General features: G+C 38.8%; 1 protein-coding gene across 1 annotated transcript in view; it reads right to left on the reverse strand.

Moving 5' to 3' along the window:
- ptpro (protein tyrosine phosphatase receptor type O) overlaps positions 1 to 20,214 on the reverse strand; it is a 160,337-nt gene that overhangs the window by 78,233 nt on the left and 61,890 nt on the right. The window contains exons 2-6 of the mRNA XM_020510969.2: positions 18,369 to 18,648; positions 11,493 to 11,654; positions 7,379 to 7,531; positions 4,133 to 4,585; positions 3,180 to 3,341 (exon numbers count right to left, since the gene is read on the reverse strand). Coding sequence (XP_020366558.1) covers positions 3,180 to 3,341; positions 4,133 to 4,585; positions 7,379 to 7,531; positions 11,493 to 11,654; positions 18,369 to 18,648 — 1,210 coding nt within the window. The remainder of the gene's footprint in view (positions 1 to 3,179; positions 3,342 to 4,132; positions 4,586 to 7,378; positions 7,532 to 11,492; positions 11,655 to 18,368; positions 18,649 to 20,214) is intronic.

The following is a 20,214-nucleotide window of genomic DNA, read 5'->3' on the forward strand; positions in this document are numbered from 1 at the left end:
ACCTTGTTGTCTCGGATTCTCCAGCATCTGCAGTTCCTACTATCTCTCATGGTCACATGAAGCTTGCCTCAATCCATTGTCAGGTGAACGTGCGGCCATTTTAAATCATTGTTTGTGTCTTCTTTAAAAAATTATTTAACGCATGAAGTTCTCAATTATAATCATAAAATGATGGAAGTTAAAATTCAATCACCCATATTTATTACAATGATAACAATAGCCATGGCCTTAGATCACAGAGCAAGAGAAGAACATAAGGGGTGAAACAATAATCTGTGTTCACAGCATATTTATACAAATAGTGCCATATAAAAGGTAAAGGTAGTATGAAAGGCAGTCTGGTTTACTGGCAAATGTGTCCTGCAATAATCTGGGAGGATCTAGTTACAATGAAGCTTAATCATGTTATCCTTTGTTCCAAAAGAAATAACCATCCCAGTCTGGAGGTTTACTGTGAGCCATCCTGCAGTGGTTGTCACTACTGGTCACCCTACTGTATCTGCAGTGAAGGTGGTGAGGACAAGTTATTTTGACATGCCCACCTGGGAACGGATCCCGTGTAATTGAGAAACACAAACTATTTGAGGCATCGCAAAACCTGAAACAGATTATCCTCTCACATGAACTGCTGCAGTTCAACCGATTCATGTGGCACAGTCGGAATGTGAAAATGAATTGCTATCTATCTAGTTGTCTGGTCTGCAACATCTATTGATGGCTGCCGTGTCAGGAATGCAGCAAATTGAAGGCTTCAGTAAATGGCAGAAAAAAGGAGCAAAAATGAAACTGAACTAAAGGAACTCAATAACACAAATAAACGTCACTGCCTCAATGCTCAAAAAAATGACTTCAACTAAAAGACCACTACATTCCTTTAACAAATATTCCAAAGCCAACTTCATTAATCAACAGCAATCTGCCCATTTTCTATGGGATAGAGCTTGAGAAGAAAACGTGAAATTCTATAGGGTGTCACACCAAGGACTGATATTTACATTCAAGTGAGCACCTGTTCACTTGAGCTGTGTGTAAAAATTGCAACATATAACATTGAGAATGTTGCATGTGGGCTAGAAAGGTCAAACTTTTGACTTCCCACCATGTGTGTTGTAGGAACTCCTAATTTTCTGTATGAATCATCTATGAACCTCAGCAAAATTCCAGTAATTGTGCCCAAGGACAAGTTTCCAACCACTATCAGTGCTTCTTTAGGTAAATATTTTTAATCTTCAAACCTATTCCTTTCTTAGCAAAATTAATGAAAAATTGATTCTAGCAGAAACAAGATATAAGCCTTTCTAAACCAAAAAAAAAGACATGCTCGCTTGATAGTATGGAACTTGAATGTTGCTGTAAAGAGAACCATTTTGCCACAGCTTTTTCTCTTGCACTCATCAGGGTAAATGCAAGTGTCACAAAGAGAATTTGCGTGTTCCTTTTTACCGCTAATGATCAGAGTTTGGGATATAAAGGATCTGTGCTTTCACAGCCCCAGAGTAAGGGTCCCAATAAGCAATTCCCGCACCACATTTTTCGAGGTTAAAATATTTTTCCTGTTCCTTCACGGGATGTGGCTTTTGCTGGCTGGGCTTTTGCTGTCTTTTCCCAAGGATGGGGGAATCTCAAGACTTGAGGGCACATTTTTAAAGTGAGAAGAGAGAAATTTAAAAAAAAGCCAAGGGTGCAAATTTTTTTTTACACAGATGTTGGTTCGCATGTGGAATGAACTTCCTGAGGAAGTGGTGGATGTGGGTACTATTACAACGTTTAAAAGGCATTTAGGTAAGAAGAAGAATAGGAAAGGTTTGGAGGGATATGGGCCAGGAGCAGACAGGTGGGGCTAATTTAGTTTGGGATTATGTTCGGCATGGACGGGTTGGACCGAAGGGTCTGTTTCCATACTGTACGACTATATGACTCTATGTGGAGTATGTACAGGGTAAAATCAAGAAGGTTATATATTATCACACATGCTCTGGATTTTTAAAAAAACATTTCACTCTGTCACGTACATGTACATACACACACACACACACAGGTGATGGTAAAACAATTATCACAGTCATTTTCATGGCAGACCAGTAGACTTTGAATGATGGGATGACTTTTTAAATAAAATTTCTCTGCCTGCAAGCTGGAAATTCCTATTGCAAGAAATTTAAAAAAGCAGAGAACAAACATGGCTGCCTCATCACACAACTTCCGCAAGTTCAAAGTCCTGTTTCTAAACGAAGAGCGATGTGTCTGTCGATTCCAATCATTCTATATTGTTACTTGACACCTTGAGAGTCATCTAGTGTCTGTGTTTCAATTATTACTTTTCTGAACTAGTTTCAAGAAAGCACTGATACATCAGTGTGGAGTGTTCCTTTCATTCCCACTTAAACTGTGGAGCAGTTTCAATCCACAAAAGAAGTCAGGTGACTCATAGGTGGACAACCTTTGCAGCCTTTTCTTCAGTTTTTTAAAAAATTTGACTAAAAGTTCTGACTATACTGGAACATGACACAAAAATGTCAAATCTCTAATGATGAGAGCAATTTATATTGCAGGTGAAAAGGCAACATAAATTATTGTGACTGTTTGAAATTTGGCAATCTTACGTTAGGATCGATGAGTGCAAGATGAAAAGCTTTAGGCAACATTCTTTCCATGAATATCAAAAAAAAATGAAATGACTCAATGCTTTCTCCATTACAAAATTCATGGGTATATTTTACAGAGATTCATGATTTTCTGAAGGTAAGTAGGTATATATAAGTAGTATACTGTGCCATCTTGCTGCTACTTCTCATATTCTTCATATCTGGTTGATTGTAAACAGGCTCGGTCAATTAAAGATCATGCAACAGTTAAAGTATTATGCTTGGCCCTTGGCACTCATGCTTTGACAGTGGTATAAAGGGGTATCCATGTTGTCTCATGACCTGAGGGACAGCTGAGTACATAAGCAGTTTTAAAGCAGTTGCTCAACATGCAATACGCATGCTTATTTCTGACACACTGTTTGGACATGAAGGCAGAGTGACCTATTTGTGGTTTCAATGCTTGGAGCTGTTCCGCACAGTATCTTTGCTGCTGCCCTGGGATAATTGTGAATTCAATTCCCGAAAAGCGGCCCTGAAATTGAATTTGTCTGCAGAAGCTACCTCATTCATCCCATGCAACAATGTACTCACTTAGGTAAAAAGTCAAGGCTTTCTTGGATGAGCTCTCTCTAGTCGGACAGATCCCAAAGGAGCTGACAGTTGTTACACTGACGTTGTACTTTCCCGCCTCTTGGAGTTCCAGCTCGAAAACATAACTGTCATTTTCTACTGTGAAAACTTCAGCAGGGTTCTCTGCAGGAGAATAATATTAAATATTAATATTTAATAATAATAACAATAACAATAACAATAACAATAACAATAACAATAAAATGTGCATATACGTGCAAAGTACTGAAACTATTTTCAGCATGTTTTTGCAGGGAGTAAATGTCCAGGATGTGCTCATTTTAGTTCCAATTGTATGTACCTGTTATAAGTATACAGTATACAAAATTACAGAAAAGGATCATATTAGATCCAAATAATTTAACTCCATTTCCTTCTCCACAATGTTGCCAGGCCTGTGGAGTTTCTTCGGCATTCTCTGCTATTATTTCATATTTCCAGTATTCGCATTACTTTGTTTTTATTACAGTATCCTGGAAAATAGCTTCTATATTTTCAAGAATTTTGGAGGAAGAAACACACACTGCTAGACAGTGGCCAATTTGTGTTTCAAAAATTGCTTTTTATCATTTGCATTAACCTTGAGAAAAAAGTAACAGTTCTGATTCCAGCCCAATACAATTTGTCAAAGCCTTAGGGGCTTTGAAATACTGCCACGGGACTTTTTAATGTCCACTTGACGAGGGAAGACAAAGGCAGGTTAAATGCCTTATCCAAAATGTGGCACCTCCAACAGTGCAGCACTCACTGCGCAAAAGTGGATAGCATGCTCAACTCTCTGGAGTGGGGTCTGAACCCATAACGTTCTACAGAAAAATATGTTACCCAGTGAGCCACAGAGAGACATAATGATGAATAAGATAACTTGAAATATGTGTTTTTTTTAATGCAGTGGCGTTGATAGCTTAGCCTACCTTCCCTTTGGATGTAAATGTTGAAGCCATCATAAGTTGTGTATGATTTTGGTGGGAACCACTGGAGCACAAGCCACACAGTTTTTGGACTGGTCACAGAGTGCACAGACTCTGTGGTCGTGTAATTAATATTTGGAGAATCGCCTTCAGTAGCATTCATTACATCTAAATAATCGCTTCCACTCGCTGAAATCTCTTTACTGTCTGCATGGAACTCCAGCGCCCAGTTAGCTTTCATTTTCTTTTCAACGTCATTGATAAATTTATTATCTCCCTGTCCGGCTGACTGGTTTGCTGTAGGGTCACTGATCTCGGTATCAATTGCATTGCTTCGCTCATCGGCAGTTTTAGTCGCGTTGAGAGAATAACGTTCATGACCAGCATGAATTTCACTGACAGACTGATGTCTCTTGTACACAATCTTCATTGACACATTACTGGGGGGGTAGGGTACTGTCAAGGACAAAAGAGAGATTTGCTTATTGATGAGATATTAAGTCAAGTTAGAATTACTGTATTTTTATTCTAAGATTTTAAAAGAGCTTTGTACACGATACTAAGATATTGAATTAGGTCTCCAGTATCAAAACAAACTATAATCAGCTAAAAAGGATATGTACTTGTAATGCATGCATAATGCACATTGTTTTCTCAATGATGACAATCTGCACTATTTTCAGAATTTAACTGCTCCTTGATTAGACTTTCACATGACAGGAGCTCATGCTGAAAATTTAAATTGAGAGATCAGTGCACCTGATTTGTAGCCAGCTCAACATCTATTCCAGTGGTAAATTAATCTTTCTAACCCTAAATCTGTACCTGAGCTCTCAATACATCTACTCCGTGCTGAAAATGTGTGTAGTAAATTTTGTGCAGAGTTAAGTATGCTGATAGCTTGCTGACAAAAACATTTTTTTTTTCTAAATACAAAATGTGATGTTTTTACAACTGTTATTAGAAATAAGTGGAGTCCCATGTTGAACAGCTTTAGGACTACTGCTGTTTAGAATATTTGAATGTAAAATGAAACAGGAGCTTCAGTAGTAGCAGGTAACAGATATAATGATAGCCCTGAAAGGGGCAAGCAATAAAAAAATAAATTTTTCATGTTTGATAAGACTTTAAAAAAAAAATGAAGTGAGATGGCGCATGGATTCAGATGGGAACAAATTACCACCACTGGATCCTCTGCCATCAATGTTCTAAGAATTACCATCAACCAGAACCAGAAAAGGACATACCACGTAAATAGTGATGTTTTTTCAGTAGCAGGTCAGAGTTTGGAAATTCTGTGGTGAGTAACTCCCCTAACATATATCCACAGTCCTTCAGGGACAATTCAGGAGTGTGATGGAGTATTCATCACTTGCCTACATTAGAGCAGTTCCAACGACACTCAATTTTGATACCATCTAGGACGAAGCAGCCACATCCTTGGTACCCTATGTGCCAACATCCACTCCCTCTGCCATCAACATACAGTGTGTACCATGTACAAGATGCACTGCAGCAGCACACCATGCCTCCTTTGACAGCATCTTCCAATCCTGCAAATGACTAGGGCAGCAGGCACAAAGGAACACCACCACCACTACCTGGGAGCTCCCCTCCAATCCGCACACTATCCTGATTTGGAACTACAATACCATTTCTTCAACGTTGCTGGTTTACACTCCTGGAACTTCCTCCCCAATAACACTGTAGATGTAGCCACACCACAAAGCCTGCAGCAGTTCAAGAAAACTGTTCACCTTCTCAAGGGCAGTTGGGGTTGGTCTATAAATGCTGGCCCAGCCAGCGATGCCTGCAATCAAATAAAAATGATGCTGGTAATGGATATTGAAACAGTTCATACTGATTCAGAAAAGATCCTACTGTGGGATTAGACAAGGTTATTCTTACCAGGATCCACAACTGAACAAGAGAACAGCTAGAATTTCTTCATTGACAGAAGCTAAAACAAGTATAAAAGCATCTATTGATCATATTGAGATAATTACTAAGATAAATTAGATACTAGGCACTTAAGAGGACATTAAACAATAAGTAGCAAGTTTCACTTGCATTTTACTGATCACTGGGCAGTTCTATTCTGAAGCAAGATATACAGGTTCATTCATTCTACCTCAGAAAACATACAGCCACATTACAGAAGAATCATGAAGGGTGTAAAGCATAATTCCGGGCCTTTGGGATGCAGAAAGGGTCAGGCAACTAAATGCATCTTTGTTCGATATGAAAATCCTCCAACTAACGACTCTAGTAGGAAGACAAAAACAACCAATGGACATTAATGTCACAAATCCAAATTTCAAAAGCCTAGAATGCAATAAATGTGGAGGAAAGTTCTAATGCAATTGTAAGCATCTGGCTCAAATTCCAAGAGAAGATCATTGAGCTAAATCAACAGGAATCTTCTGAAAAAAAAAATGTTTTTATAAAGAATAATTCCAATACCCAGAGATAGCAAGGACTGCAGATGCTGGAGTCAGAGTTGATACAGTGTGGAGCTGGAGGAACATAGCAGGTCAGGCAGCATCAGAGGAGCAGGAGCAGTCCTGATGAAGGGTCTAGGCCTGAAATATTGACTCTCCTATTCCTCTGATGCTGCCTGACCTGCTGTGTTCCTCCAGAACCTCGCTGTATTGACACTAATTCCAGCACTACTGGTTTATTTCCCTCCTGTCAGTCTCCTCTCAGGGAATCAGGGAAATAAAATACTATTCAAACAGCAACTAGTGATGTGATCTTCCACTATTTTGTAAGCGAGATACAGATGGACTAAATTTGAAACCCTGGAAACGTGTGAGGAGATCATACTGCGTGTTTAATGGGAGACCATTGAGTGTAATGCAGGCAGTGTTTCAAGCTGCCTGGTTGTTTTCTGTGACTTCAACTTCTAGCATGAGCTAACCACGTGGTAGTTGGCTGGACGTGTTAGGAGGGAAGTGATATCATGAATGTATCCTGTATGTGTTTTGGCTATTACAAAGTTCTAACTTACAAAGTTCATAGAATCATAGAATCCCCACAATGTGGAAACATCATTTAATCCACACTGACCCTCCCAAGAACATCCAAGGCTGGAGTTGAACCCAGGTCCACGGGGCTGAGAGGTAGCAGGTGCTAACCACTGAGTCACCATGCTGCCCCAAATGTCAGTTCTCTCTATCTGCCTAGAGATTATGTATTCCTATTGCTACCACTGAGCTTCAATGTTACCGTTTGTAAAGGCAGTTTTACCTGTTCGATGATGTTTTGGCTCATGGCTAATGGCACTGTACTCCATTAATGGAACTTGATTGACATTTGCCTCTGCCACCAGTTGGAATGTAATGTTACTGTAGCATGTTCCAGGTAGCCAAGTGTTGAAAATTAACTTGCCCTTCAGAAAATCTGTTTTTAAAAATTATCGACAGTAAACAACACAACACAGTTACATCACAGATTAAGCACTGCAAATTTATTTTAGAAGCCTTTAAATTAGAAAAAAGGGTAATTTAAAAAAGGAACCAATTTTCTAAGGCTCCCGTCTTCATCATTTTCTCATAAATGGTGATTGAGCGATGTTCATTTGGAAACTGTACCGAATATTGCACTATAGGATTGCCATTACGCATCAACATGTTATTTTGGAATAAGCTAGAAGGATAGACCATTCCCAAAATACCACCAAACTCTTGCCAGTGCATGAAAAGAAAAGATATTTTGTTGCTGACCAACTGTTTGCAGTCCATTTTCTCAAGAACAGAAAGTTAACATTTGTATGAAATGCTTCATACTTGTTCAGGAATCTTCACATTTGCAGCACTTTTCTTTTATTATGCTTCATATGCATATTCTGCATTAATCTCATTTGTGGCGCAGGTTTAGAAATTGCCCAATGAGATCTCACACCAAAACTAAACTTGTGCTGTGTAAATTGTGTGGGGAGTCCCAAACTAATTGGGAAACAAACAATTGCTCCTGTAAATCTCTCTCCATTCCGCTGTCAGACCAAACTCTGTATAAACGCTGCATTTACACTATAAATTGCACGATTAGTATCAAACTAAACCACATTAGACCGCATGGGGCCCACTTTCATCTATCTGCAAAAGGGTACCTCATGGATGAGTTCAAATCTCACCCAATCCGTCGAAATGGATCCTGAATCATTTATAGAATAAATAATTTTCGATTGTGTCAAAAGTCACATTCGAGAGGATGTGTGAGGAAACAGAAGCTGGACTTTCAAACCTGACCCACACACTTGATGCTGGAAGCCTCATAAGTGGATGCTTTCTACCCCCACCACCCAACAACTCTATAATCATCTGGGAGAGTCAAACAAAATCACAGAACAACATGGGGTCAAAAAGTGGTAAATGACCTGGAAAATTTCATTTCAAAGGCCTAAGATGAAGAAACGAATCCAATAGATTACATTAAACATTCATGCATTAACTGTTTACATTAGCTGTACATATGTTAACTGTTAAATAATTTACCTTTTATACAATGCAATCACATAATACTGTAATTCATTCTGGAGTCTATGTCTTTTATAAAGTATTAGACCCACAGGGTTGTGTGCTTGAAATATACTCGCAGCCTGTCCAGTTTAATCTCTTGGAGACAATTGGAGTTATGTTGTAAATTCAAGGCAAAAAAGGTTCAGCAATAGAGCTAACATTGAGATAGTAGTCTGAAACTGCCCTTCACAAAAGGTTCCTTCTGGGAACTTTGAGTTGAAAACGTTCACCAATGTGCAGCAATAGTCAATATCAGGGAAAAACCTGAATCTGAAGTTTAAAAAACACACACACAGAACTGCATGCAGGAAATCAGAAACAAAAATTGAAATTGCTGGGAAATCTCAGCAGGTCTGGCATCTTCCGTGGAGAGAAGGTAAAGTTAACATTTTCGGGTCCAGTGATGTTTCCTCAGAAGGGTTTTGTTTCTGACTCTGGAGTCCCAGAAAGGCACTGTAAAGGGAAGCACAGTGCTTCTTAGGGATGCAAATCAAGCAGGATCACAGTAGACAGAGCCCAATTTTCCCACAGTAAGGTATGGTACAATATAAATGTAACTTGCTACAGAGAGTGAGATTTCACAGTCTTCCATGAAGTTCCAAGTTTAAAAAGCAGCTGACAGTTTTCTTAAAAAAAAAGCTGCACATCAAAAAAAGTAACAAAGAAGTTAGTCACAGCCACGAGTTCCTTCTTTGATGAGGAAGGATGATTGAGACTTGTTTGAAAATCTCTTAGGAAAATGTTTAAGTGTATCTGTCCCAGAGAGCACTGTAAATTGATAAGGAAGATGGGGTGGTGAATGGAGAGGAATGACAAAGGGAGACAGTGTAAACAGAAACCAGGGGAGAGGAATATAGGAAAAGCTGTAGGGCATTCAGCCCCTAAAATCTGCCCCCCATTCAATGAGATTATGGTTGACCTGTATTCTATCTACCCACCTTGGTTCATTAACCCACTGTATCTTTTTGTAACAAACATCCAAATTTTCAATTTAGCTAGACTCAACAGCATTTTGGTGGGAGGGAAAGGGGAAGGACACCAAGTGAACACAGAGGTTGAAGAAACAGACAAGGCAACAGACAGTGAGGCTGTGTGCAAGGAAGTTAGAACAGTAAATGCTTCCAACGAGGAAATGTGATAATTTTCTAAAGCACCTGTAATCATTTCCTTATATTAGAAATAGGAGACATTCTTTGATTCAAAATGCAACAAATTGCTCAGTCAAATTTGAGAAGCAGCTAAATGAAGTTGATCAGTTCATTTAATGAAAGTGTTGCAGTGCCTAAAGAGAGTGGATATCTTAAGAACAGTGAACAAATCCAAATTTCATACAATTATATAGTACAGAAGGAGATCATTGGCCCTTCCTGAAAGTGTAATGTCATAGGATTGTATTTTAGGAATATATCTTTCGATTGATATGTTATGGAGGTCTAAAGTATTTATAATTAGGTCCAGAGCTGCACATCAAAAGGGAAATTCTAATTTGTTGCTGGGATGGTGGTTAGAAATATTCACACCTGGGGTTATAATAGCCTCTCTGAATGTCTTTTTAGGAGATAGTCTGTGTTTGGGATAACCCAAGAGAAGCTTTGAAGTACGGGTGTAAATCTCCCTCCTCTCCCCCCACGGTAACCTATTCATTCCCTCAGATCAGAGAAGATTTTGAACGCAACCACTAAACAAAACAATATTTTGAACTATCTACATACTGTTCAGATCAAGGGAAAAGTATAATATCAAACATAGTTGATTTGCATTTCTATCTGAAACTAAACACCATGTGTCACATTGCCATGGAGATGGGTTGAGAAAAGAAGGTTCCTTGGTTTTAATATATCTTTGCTGTTTTCCCCAATCTGTGAGGGTAGTCAGTCTGGGAACCATCTGCCAGAATGACAGACAGGAGCAGCAGAAACTAGAAGAAACTAGCTTTTGTGCGGCAATGTACAAAGATGCAAATGGAAACCTTACTTTGAATGGAAAACCCAAGTTTATGAAAAATTAAAGATCTGTCTTATAAAACAAGTGGAAAATATCAACACTGGAATCATTGCAGAGAGATCTGGGAGTTTAAAATGGCAGTCTGGGATAGGACAAGAAATGCAGTGTATGTATGGGACCTGAGACAGCTATTGGTTTGGTTCCAACAGAATTGAGTGAATACTCAAGAAACTGCAATGCGAGATGAACTTTTCACATAAAATTAGAAACCTAATGGTGCGGTGCTGGGATGGCATGGGAACTTCTTAAGAAATGCAGTGTTATCATGTATTCTTTTGTCAGGAGATATTTTCTGTTTTAAATCATGCAATGTTATTGCATGATGTTGTCAGTTAATAACTTGGAATTCAAATGTCTTTTTAAAATGTTACAGCTCTATATTGAGTTTGTATCACCCTGTACTTGTTCTTTGAAGGAGCCACTCAGTTGGTCTGACATACCAGCTTTCTCCCCAATCTCTGCAAAGTAATCCTTTTCCAACTGATTTTTTTTTTGACTAACTCACCTACCTCGACCAACTTTACCACATCACAAAGTACATCGGATAGAATTGGCCCAACAACAATTAGACATTCAAGTACAATCTGCAACAATATACTTTTGTACCAAAATCTGCAATTAACATGAAAATTATTTAAAGACAGATAGATTTTTGAACAATAAAGGAATTAAGGGTTATGGTGAACGGGCAGGTAGGTGGAGCCGAGTCCACAAAAAGATCAGCCATGATCTTATTGAATGGCAGAGCAGGCTCGAGGGGCCAGATGGCCTACTCCTGCTCCTATTTCTTTTATTCTGATGTTCTAACAAATCGCTGGAAGTCAGAAATGTTTTCTTACCTTTGTGGAGTGATGTTCGATAATAACTGCCTTCCAAGTAACTTAATTTTAATCTTGAGAAAAAGTTAGTGGTCTGCTTTGGGTATTGAATGTCAAACAGAACTCCAGTTTGTGGGGATTGTTTGTAGTCGTATACAGCCACACTGTTGACTGGGAGTGGTTCTAGCAAAGATGGAGAAAGTGTTAGTCATAGTTAAACCATTTTAACATGAGTGGATGAGTAACAACGTAGCTCCCATGGAGATTAATTATGTAAAGGAAGGAGCTGTTTCATGTAGCTGCCATTGGAATCTAAAAAAAATTTTGTTTTTGTAAAACTGACCCCTAAAGAGATAGGTTTATACTAAGAAACAAAGCAGCCTGTAAAACAACTCATAACGAACTCACTTTGCAGACATATGCCAACGTCCAAGCCTCTACCACCTGAAATTAATCAGATCTGCAGGCACATGAAACTACTACCTGGGAGATAGCAAGAACTGCTGATGCTGGAGTCAGAGATAACACAGTGGAGAGATGGAGGAACACAGCAGGCCAGACAGCATCAGGGGAGCAATAAAGCTGACATTTTGTGTCAGGACCCTTCTTCAGAAAATTTCTGAAAAAGAATATTTTCTGAAGAAGGGTCCCGACCCGAAACGTCAGCTTTCCTGCTCTTCTGATGCTGCCTGGCCTGCTGTGTTGCTCCAGCTAGACTACTACCTCTGTTCCTCTCCATGCCACATTTGTAAAGATATCGCCATTCCTTCACTGTCAATGGATCAACATTTTGGAATTTTGAAAAATTTGGAATCCCTCCCTTACAGCACTATTGATATATCTAACCTACATGAACAGCATCAGTTCAAGGTGGTGACTTTCTCTTGTATAATGCGTTGGAATTGGGATAAATACTGGCCTTGCCATTGACATTCACACCTCTTGAATGAAAAAAAATCACCAGACTAAAGGGCTGTGTTTTATCTGCAATTTCTAAAGTACACCTCTTTCCTCACCTTCACAAAGAGTAAATAATTGAATTTGCATCTCAATGAGACCTTTCGTTTGCTTTGGATGTCCCAAAATGTTTCAAAGTAGATTATTTACATTTGAAGTGTTTTCCTTCTTGTTCTGGAGGCAAACTATCATACAGCAAGCTCCTCAAACAGTGGTAAGATTGGGGGCAGTTAAACTGGCTCCTTTTCGTTGGTTGAAGGATCAATGTTTTTTCAGGACAATGGAGAATTCCTGTGCTATTCTGCAAATAGGGCTGAGTAACTCATCATATCCATTTAAGGAGGTGACCAGGATCTTAGTTTAATGACTCACACGAAAGGCAATGCCAATCTAGCACTTCCTCATTCTTGCACCAGAGTGTCAGATTAGATTTCATGCTCAAATCCTGGAGGGGAGATTGAACCCATGAGCATCTGAGACATGGATGAATTTTACAGTCAATAAATTCCATCCTCTTCTGTGGCGAGAAATTTATTTTCTGATCTCGAGAAAGAGTCAGTCTTCAAAAGTAATTGAATGTACTGATTTGCGACGGCTGTTTGAAGAGAATTCTCTGTATGTTGACTGATGGCGTGCCTGAGATTTGGAGCCTGTTTAATTGAAAACTGAGGACACAAAACAGTGACTTCACAATCTAAGATAACATATTGCAGCCTTGTATGGCTAATGTGCCATTGAAGTCTTCTTTGCAACAAAAGAAGTGTTTTTTAAAAAAATCTTGAAATTTGATGTATTTTCCATGCCAGATAATAATAAACATCTTAATTCCCATTTCTGTACAGGAAATTTTAAAACAATTAAGACATCAATGCATGCCTTGGCATCAAGTAGACTAAGTTGATGTTGATCTTAAATGATGGCTGACTGGAATAGGAAACCATATCCAGTGGGAAATCTAAAGCAATGGCACATGCAAAAGCAAGTATGATTTGGCCTTACTGATAGAAATTTAGCACTACTGATTTTAAAAAGTGGTTGAATTGGGTTATAACATCATCCATTGTAGTTATTGAGAGCATTTTCATATCGCAAAATGGAAATTTCTGAAGGACTCAATATTGAATTCTTTATCAGAAATCAGCACAAATCTCAACAATCACATAAAGGACAACGAAGCACAGGACCGAAGGGAACAGTCGAAAGACATTGAATACCGATTAGGATCAACTATTTTCAGGTTGATTGTACAACTGCATATAAATTGGAAAGGCACTAGTCTGGATGGCCAATTTGCTTTTGGTGCAGTGTGTTAAGAGAGTTTTTGTTGACACCGATTTTCAAATGTAACCTTAATTACATTTCCAAGTGAGCAAAATGTGACACTGCAATGGCCTGACCTGTCACTATTCGATCAAACAAGTAAATTAAATCTAGGAGTTGGCAAGGGCAGCAGCAACAGCACTACATTCAAGTAGCATGTACAGGCTGTTTTCCAATGATCAACATCACTATTCTTCATTAGAAAACCCTAGACTTTTAAGTTTGAAATTGCATCTATATCATATGTATTTTCCTCGAACACACACAAACTTCTGATTTCACACACTCAGCCAGAAGCTATGTTCCTTAATTACACAGTTTGAAAATTTTAGCTTATCTTGTGTACTAGAGTCTCCATTAAGAACTCCCAGCAGCAAGGCTCCAGAGCACTAGAAATTATCCCTGCTGTGTTTTCTCTTTGTCCAATTATGTATTGTCATGCTGTCTATGTTGAAAAATCAAACGTAAGGCAGAATTTAAAGATCAGGCCTGCAAACCTATCCACTAAGTTAAGAACTGGTGGTGCCCTGCTATGGCAATTTCTAGGAGCCATGTTGGGATTAGGTACCAATTGGGAATCCTACCGCTGCTATCAGTGTTTCCGGCTCCACAAGGGACAGTTTGCATGGATGACCTGCCTCCAAGGGCTACTGACTACATTGGAGACCAGCAGTTCCCCAGTACTGGGAGTGACCGCCAGTTCTGCAACAGGCCTAAAGGGGAAGATTGTCACTGGAGATAAAGATGAGTGGAGCTGGCTCATCATGTGCTGCCAGGGAGGGATAGGTATTTGTAAACTGCTGAGGACTGAGTGGGAGTGGACGGAGGAGGGAGCTTCCCTCAGATGCCTCCTTAGCTCTGCAGCTCTCTCCATTGGACACAAGATTCCAGACAAGAGGCCATCACACTACAGACATACTGCCCAAGGTTTACCTATTGTTTGCCTAAAAAGTGTGTGCCCATCTTCCACTGGTTAAACACTAGTGTGGCAGGATGAAGTATTCAAGGTGCCATTTAAAAGGCTTAATTGGCATCTGGATGGAAGGACATTGTCAACGTTGCCTGGAATTAACTGGAGAAATTGAGATGGTGATGGGGTCTCCTCCCCATACATTCCCACTGTATTATGTGCCTCTTCCTCCCAACATTAAACTCTGCCTATAGACTTCATTTTCAGGTCAACATGTAAACTCAAATTGATTCAGGAACACAAGTTGAAAATTGGCTCTCACACTGATGACATCTTTTATGCTGTCTTCCAGTAAAGTTTGCTATGAATCTTTCTGATAAGTACATGATTAGTGAAGATGTATGGGCAGGACCAAGAGGAAAAAGAATATAGCACAGAACAATGATAAATTGTTTCTGAAGATTTCTGAAGGGTCCCGGCCCGAAACGTCAACTTTCCTGCTCCTCTGATGCTGTCTAGCCTGCTGGTTCTCCAGCTCCACACTGTGTTATCTCTGACTCTGGCATCTGCAGTTCTTGCTATCTCTGAATGATAATTTGTTGTTGAGTTTGCCATTCCTAGAGTTTATTATGAAGGTGTATATATTTATAAAAGTTAGAAGAGAGAACAAATTGTGAACATGAACAGTTTTAGAACCTCAAAATAGTCTGTTGACAGGGATGTATGAGTGTAAAGATTTGACACATATAATTGCATTATATTGTTTGAGTGCCGACACCAGTCTACATTACACTAACTTGTTCACTGCAAAAGGTCGAGAAAAATTTTATACGAGAGAAGCACATAATATTTAAGCTATTACATTCTGGTGGGAAATGCACTGGGCAGGAGTTAATCTGCTTAAAGTAAATGGGTTAAGGTCACTTGTAAAACTGACAGCCACCAATCTCTTATTTTAACAATCATTACCTTCCCTGTTTTCTGCAGCCTCTCACTGGAGTCCTTGTTCACGCGATATCTGTGCCTGATACAAACAGGGAATGGATCAACGCACTACAGCAAGGCTCAAAATACATGGGATAGTGGGCAATTTCCATTCTGAAACCTCCAAAGTGCCCAGCCAAATTCAATCGCAAGAGAAAACAACTGGAGAAAAGTTCTCCCCCTGCACAGTACATACATAGTGCACCTATCAAATGAAAATTTTGGAGAGAAGCGAATTGTGATTGTAGTTGCACCGAGGTGGTGAGTAATGCCGTGAACAAACGGGAACAGACATCTGAGAGTGAAACTAGTTGGTTAGGATGAGCAGGAGAGGAAGTAGGAGCTGGATAGGGGAGAGAGGCAGGTTACAAATCAATCAACAAAGGGACATTCGGGTGCATGGAAGCCGTGAAAATTAAAGTAATGAATTCCTGGCTACTGAAATGTTGAGTTTCTCACTAATGTCTACAGGTGTTCAGAAGCTACTCTGGGGGTAAATGGGAAATGTAGTGAAGGCTACTGTAATGAATATTGTATTCAATTGGATATTTAAGAATTCAACAGTTTCACATACTAAAAGTTACATTTATGTATTATCACATTTCAAACCCATAACTCATACCGTTAATTACTAGAGGCACAGTATGTTGGAAACAAACATGCAGCTGCTTAGGTGTGACCTCATCAGTTCACAGAAAGCATATTTAGGGTGTTGGCATTTTATGCACAGGAAGTGTATGTTTTTTTTTTAAAAAGATCGATTGCTAACTTATTCCTGTTACCATGTGTCAATTTAAATACTGTGGTATCCAGGAAATTAATGCTTTCCTCTTGTGTTATAGGCTTAACTTCAATGGAGCAGTGATGATTATTGACAAAAAATGGTGATTTCTTCTAATTCTGCTCCTGTGTGACTCTAAATCCCCCAAATTTCAACACAAGCACAGAAAATACTATTACTATGTGGTGCATCACCCAATGAAGGCAAATGAGAATGAAAAACAATCCTGGAAAGCAAACAGGAGTCTTCATCGATTAATAATTAGCCCACTTAAAAAATATCTCAAGAGGCGGCTTAGAGTAAAAATATTGACACCTGCATTACAGCCAGTTTTTTTTGTAAGAAATTAACAGTTAGGGATAGGATAAGTAAAGTAAGTAATTTATCAAATCTGGCTACTGCTCTATTTTATCCATCAAGGCACTTTGCTTGACTGAGATGTTGTCATTGTATTTAATGGAAATCGATTTATTACTTACTCAATAGATCCAGGTAATCTCTTCAGATAAGAGATTATTTGGTACAATATTAATATAAAGCAGTTGGTGTACTTATATGGCAAATAAATTGGCCTTTGTGACACAGGTATCAACTTTATTTTAACTGAGATTAATAACTGTAATGCAATAATGTAAAAAGTTTATGAAGATCAATGTTCATTACTGCAATTGAAACTTGTTCCACATGATGCTCCAATTTTTCTATTAATGAAATTGGAATAGAAACAAATATAAGTTTGTTGTTTATAAGTTGACTACATTGTCAAAAATACTTTAATCGGGTCATAATGCTGTATATCTATTTTTGAGTGTGGCTTCCCCATTGTGAATTAGGAATTGGAAAGTCACCTATTAACAAACACAACCTATCTTAGGATTTAAAAAGAACTCATTCAGATAGTCCACCGTTTCCTGCTGGTTGCCCATGAGAAGGTGGTGCTGAACTGCCTTCCTGAAATTCCGCAGCCTCGTACACCCACAGTGCTGTTAGAGAGAAAGTTCCAGGATTTTTACCAAGACACAATGAAGGAATGGCATTAGATTTCCAAGTCACGTTGTGCGTGGCTTAGATGGGAACTTTTCTTATCTGCTGCCCTGGTCCTTTCAGATGGAAGAGGTTGAGAGTTTGGAAGGTGTAGTAAAGGGAGCCTTTGTGAATTTTTGCAGTCTAATTTGAAGGTAATGCACACTGTTGCTAAAAATCAGTGGTGGAGTGAGTGAATTCTTGTCGATGTGATGCTAATAACGTAGGCTGTTTTGTCCTTGATGGTGTCAAGCTTGAGTGTTGTTGGAGCTGCACTCATCAAGCAAGTGGGGAAAATTCCATCACACTCCTGACTTGTGCCTTATAGGTAATGGATACGCTTAGGGGAGTCAAGTGCAACCTTAGCTAAATACTGATTAAACTTTTCTACACTGATCTAGTGACTTACATCATTCAAGCGTTAAACTTGCAACAGTAAATGCATTCATTGCTGTCAATTTCACCAAGCAGATACTGAAGTTTCTGTAACACCTTATATATAACTGAGAGGAAATAGGTAATCTAAGCAATATTTCGTAAAATTAAGCCAAATGCGATTAAGTAATTACAGGTTGACACTTTCCTTCCATATATTAATATGCAGGATTTTCATGTAATTTAATATCAATGATTCTGAATGTCAAACAGAAAATTATCTTTGGAGATTAATCAAGGCTGATGCAAAACATTAGGAATATTCTATAAACCTGAGCAGTTACTAAGTGCTATATGTGGAACTCCATGTTCCAAAGACATCACATGAAGTAAACGACATCCAGAGGCTGTAGGAGATGCTGAGAAACCAGGTTTCTCTCTTCTGCTCTAGATAACTGACCTTCCAAAGGCATGACACGTTGCTCAGCATCCATTAAATTATAATTGACTTACTGATGAACATAATAAACAAACAAAAGTTGCTTACTTGTTAGTACAGCAACTAAATGTACTGGCTTAACGGTTGATTTTGAGTTGCCAGTCAGTAGGGTCACTAAGTAGTAGATCCCATGGTAAGAAGCATTGAAGACCACAGGAGGAGGGAGCGTACTGTTGAAGTCTTTGAACTGCAGTTTATAATTAGTCAGGTTAACAGACTGTGTTATCTTCACATAGTACAGAGAAGATCCATTCGTCACATCAGATGGCTGGAGTGACACGATGATTTTGTTGTCATCACTAACTGTAGCAGAGATTGCAGCAGCACTCTGGACAGAGGGAACAGAAAGAAATGTTTTAAGAGGAAAACTCTTGAAACAGCGCTCTCTTTCCACCCCCCTCCCACACAAATATGCATACGGTCAGATTAAATAGTTAAAGGAAAACTGCTCCTCTGCAACTCTTATCACTTTAAACAATTACGAATTGGTAAAAGAAAATATTTATTCAGTTGTAATCATATTTAACAGTTGCATACAGAAAGAAAAAAAATCAGAAAAATATTTGCTGGATAATGCTCAGTTATATACCCATTAGATAGAGTCAAAACTGGAAAATTCAGGTAAAGAGCTAAGGATAGAATCTTGCATGCTGGAACAGATTATTACAGTGAATATTTCTTTCAATGTGGATTTATTCTCTAAAACAGCACTGTTTGTTTCCCTCTCAATAGCAACCATTTTTGAATTCAAAAACCTCAGGCTTAAGATTAGCATAAGCTATTTGTTAATTGGATCCTTCAATGCATGTATTAAATAAAGAAGATTTTAAAAGTGTATTATCGAAAGTCGATGAGAGAGGCCTGCACTTCACTCCTGCTACAGATGAAGTGATATTGTGCCTGATTTTCACTGACCATATGTAACGGTTTTGAGAGAATTAAAATGTCACCCCTGTACTTGCAATTTTAGCGAAATAAAGCCAGATATAAACAGACATTTCCAGTGATTACATTTTTAGATGTACATTATTTCCTACACAGATTCTGTACACATTGAAATGTAATCATATGGTTATGTTAAATGTGATAAAACAGCATACCAGAAGCTTTTTCAGAAATCTACACGGTCATATATCATTTATTTGACTGCAACAGGATGTTACCCTAATGGTCCAGTTACTTCCACTGGTTTAATGTTTCAATAAACACACTATGGTATGATCTACTGGTGATGCTGTAAACACAGCTAATGGAAGGATCAGCTGTAGAGATCGGTGTGCTCAATCTGTGACATCTCCAAATCTTTGTCATTAATTTTAGTTACTACACATGCAGGACATGAGGTCACACATTGGATACACTGGTCTCCACACTTGATTTTCGAATTCCTTGCTTTGGAGCTGCATTCCAAATAATTCATCTTACAGCTTCAAGAGAATTGCAGAAAATCTTCATAATAAGTAAAGAAGATCAATGAAAGTTGCCACCCAGGTTGATAGGGTTGTTAAGAAGGTGTACGGTGTGTTAGGTTTTATAGGTAGAGGGATTGAGTTTCGGAGACATGAGGTCATGTTGCAGCTGTACTAAACTCTGGTGCGGCCACACTTGGAGTATTGCGTACAGTTCTGGTCGCCGCATTATAGGAAGGATGTGGAAGCATTGGAAAGGGTGCAGAGGAGATTTACCAGGATGTTGCCTGGTATGGAGGGAAGGTCTTATGAGGAAAGGCTGAGGGACTTGAGGCTGTTTTCGTTAGAGAGCAGAAGGTTAAGAGGTGACTTGATAGAGACATACAAGATGATCAGAGGATTATATAGGGTGGACAGCGAGAGCCTTTTTCTTCGGACGGTGATGGCTAGCACGAGGGGACATAGCTTTAAATTGAGGGGTGATA

This window comes from Rhincodon typus, chromosome 22, assembly GCF_021869965.1.
Source record: "Rhincodon typus isolate 14 chromosome 22, sRhiTyp1.1, whole genome shotgun sequence".
Taxonomy (NCBI): domain Eukaryota; kingdom Metazoa; phylum Chordata; class Chondrichthyes; order Orectolobiformes; family Rhincodontidae; genus Rhincodon; species Rhincodon typus.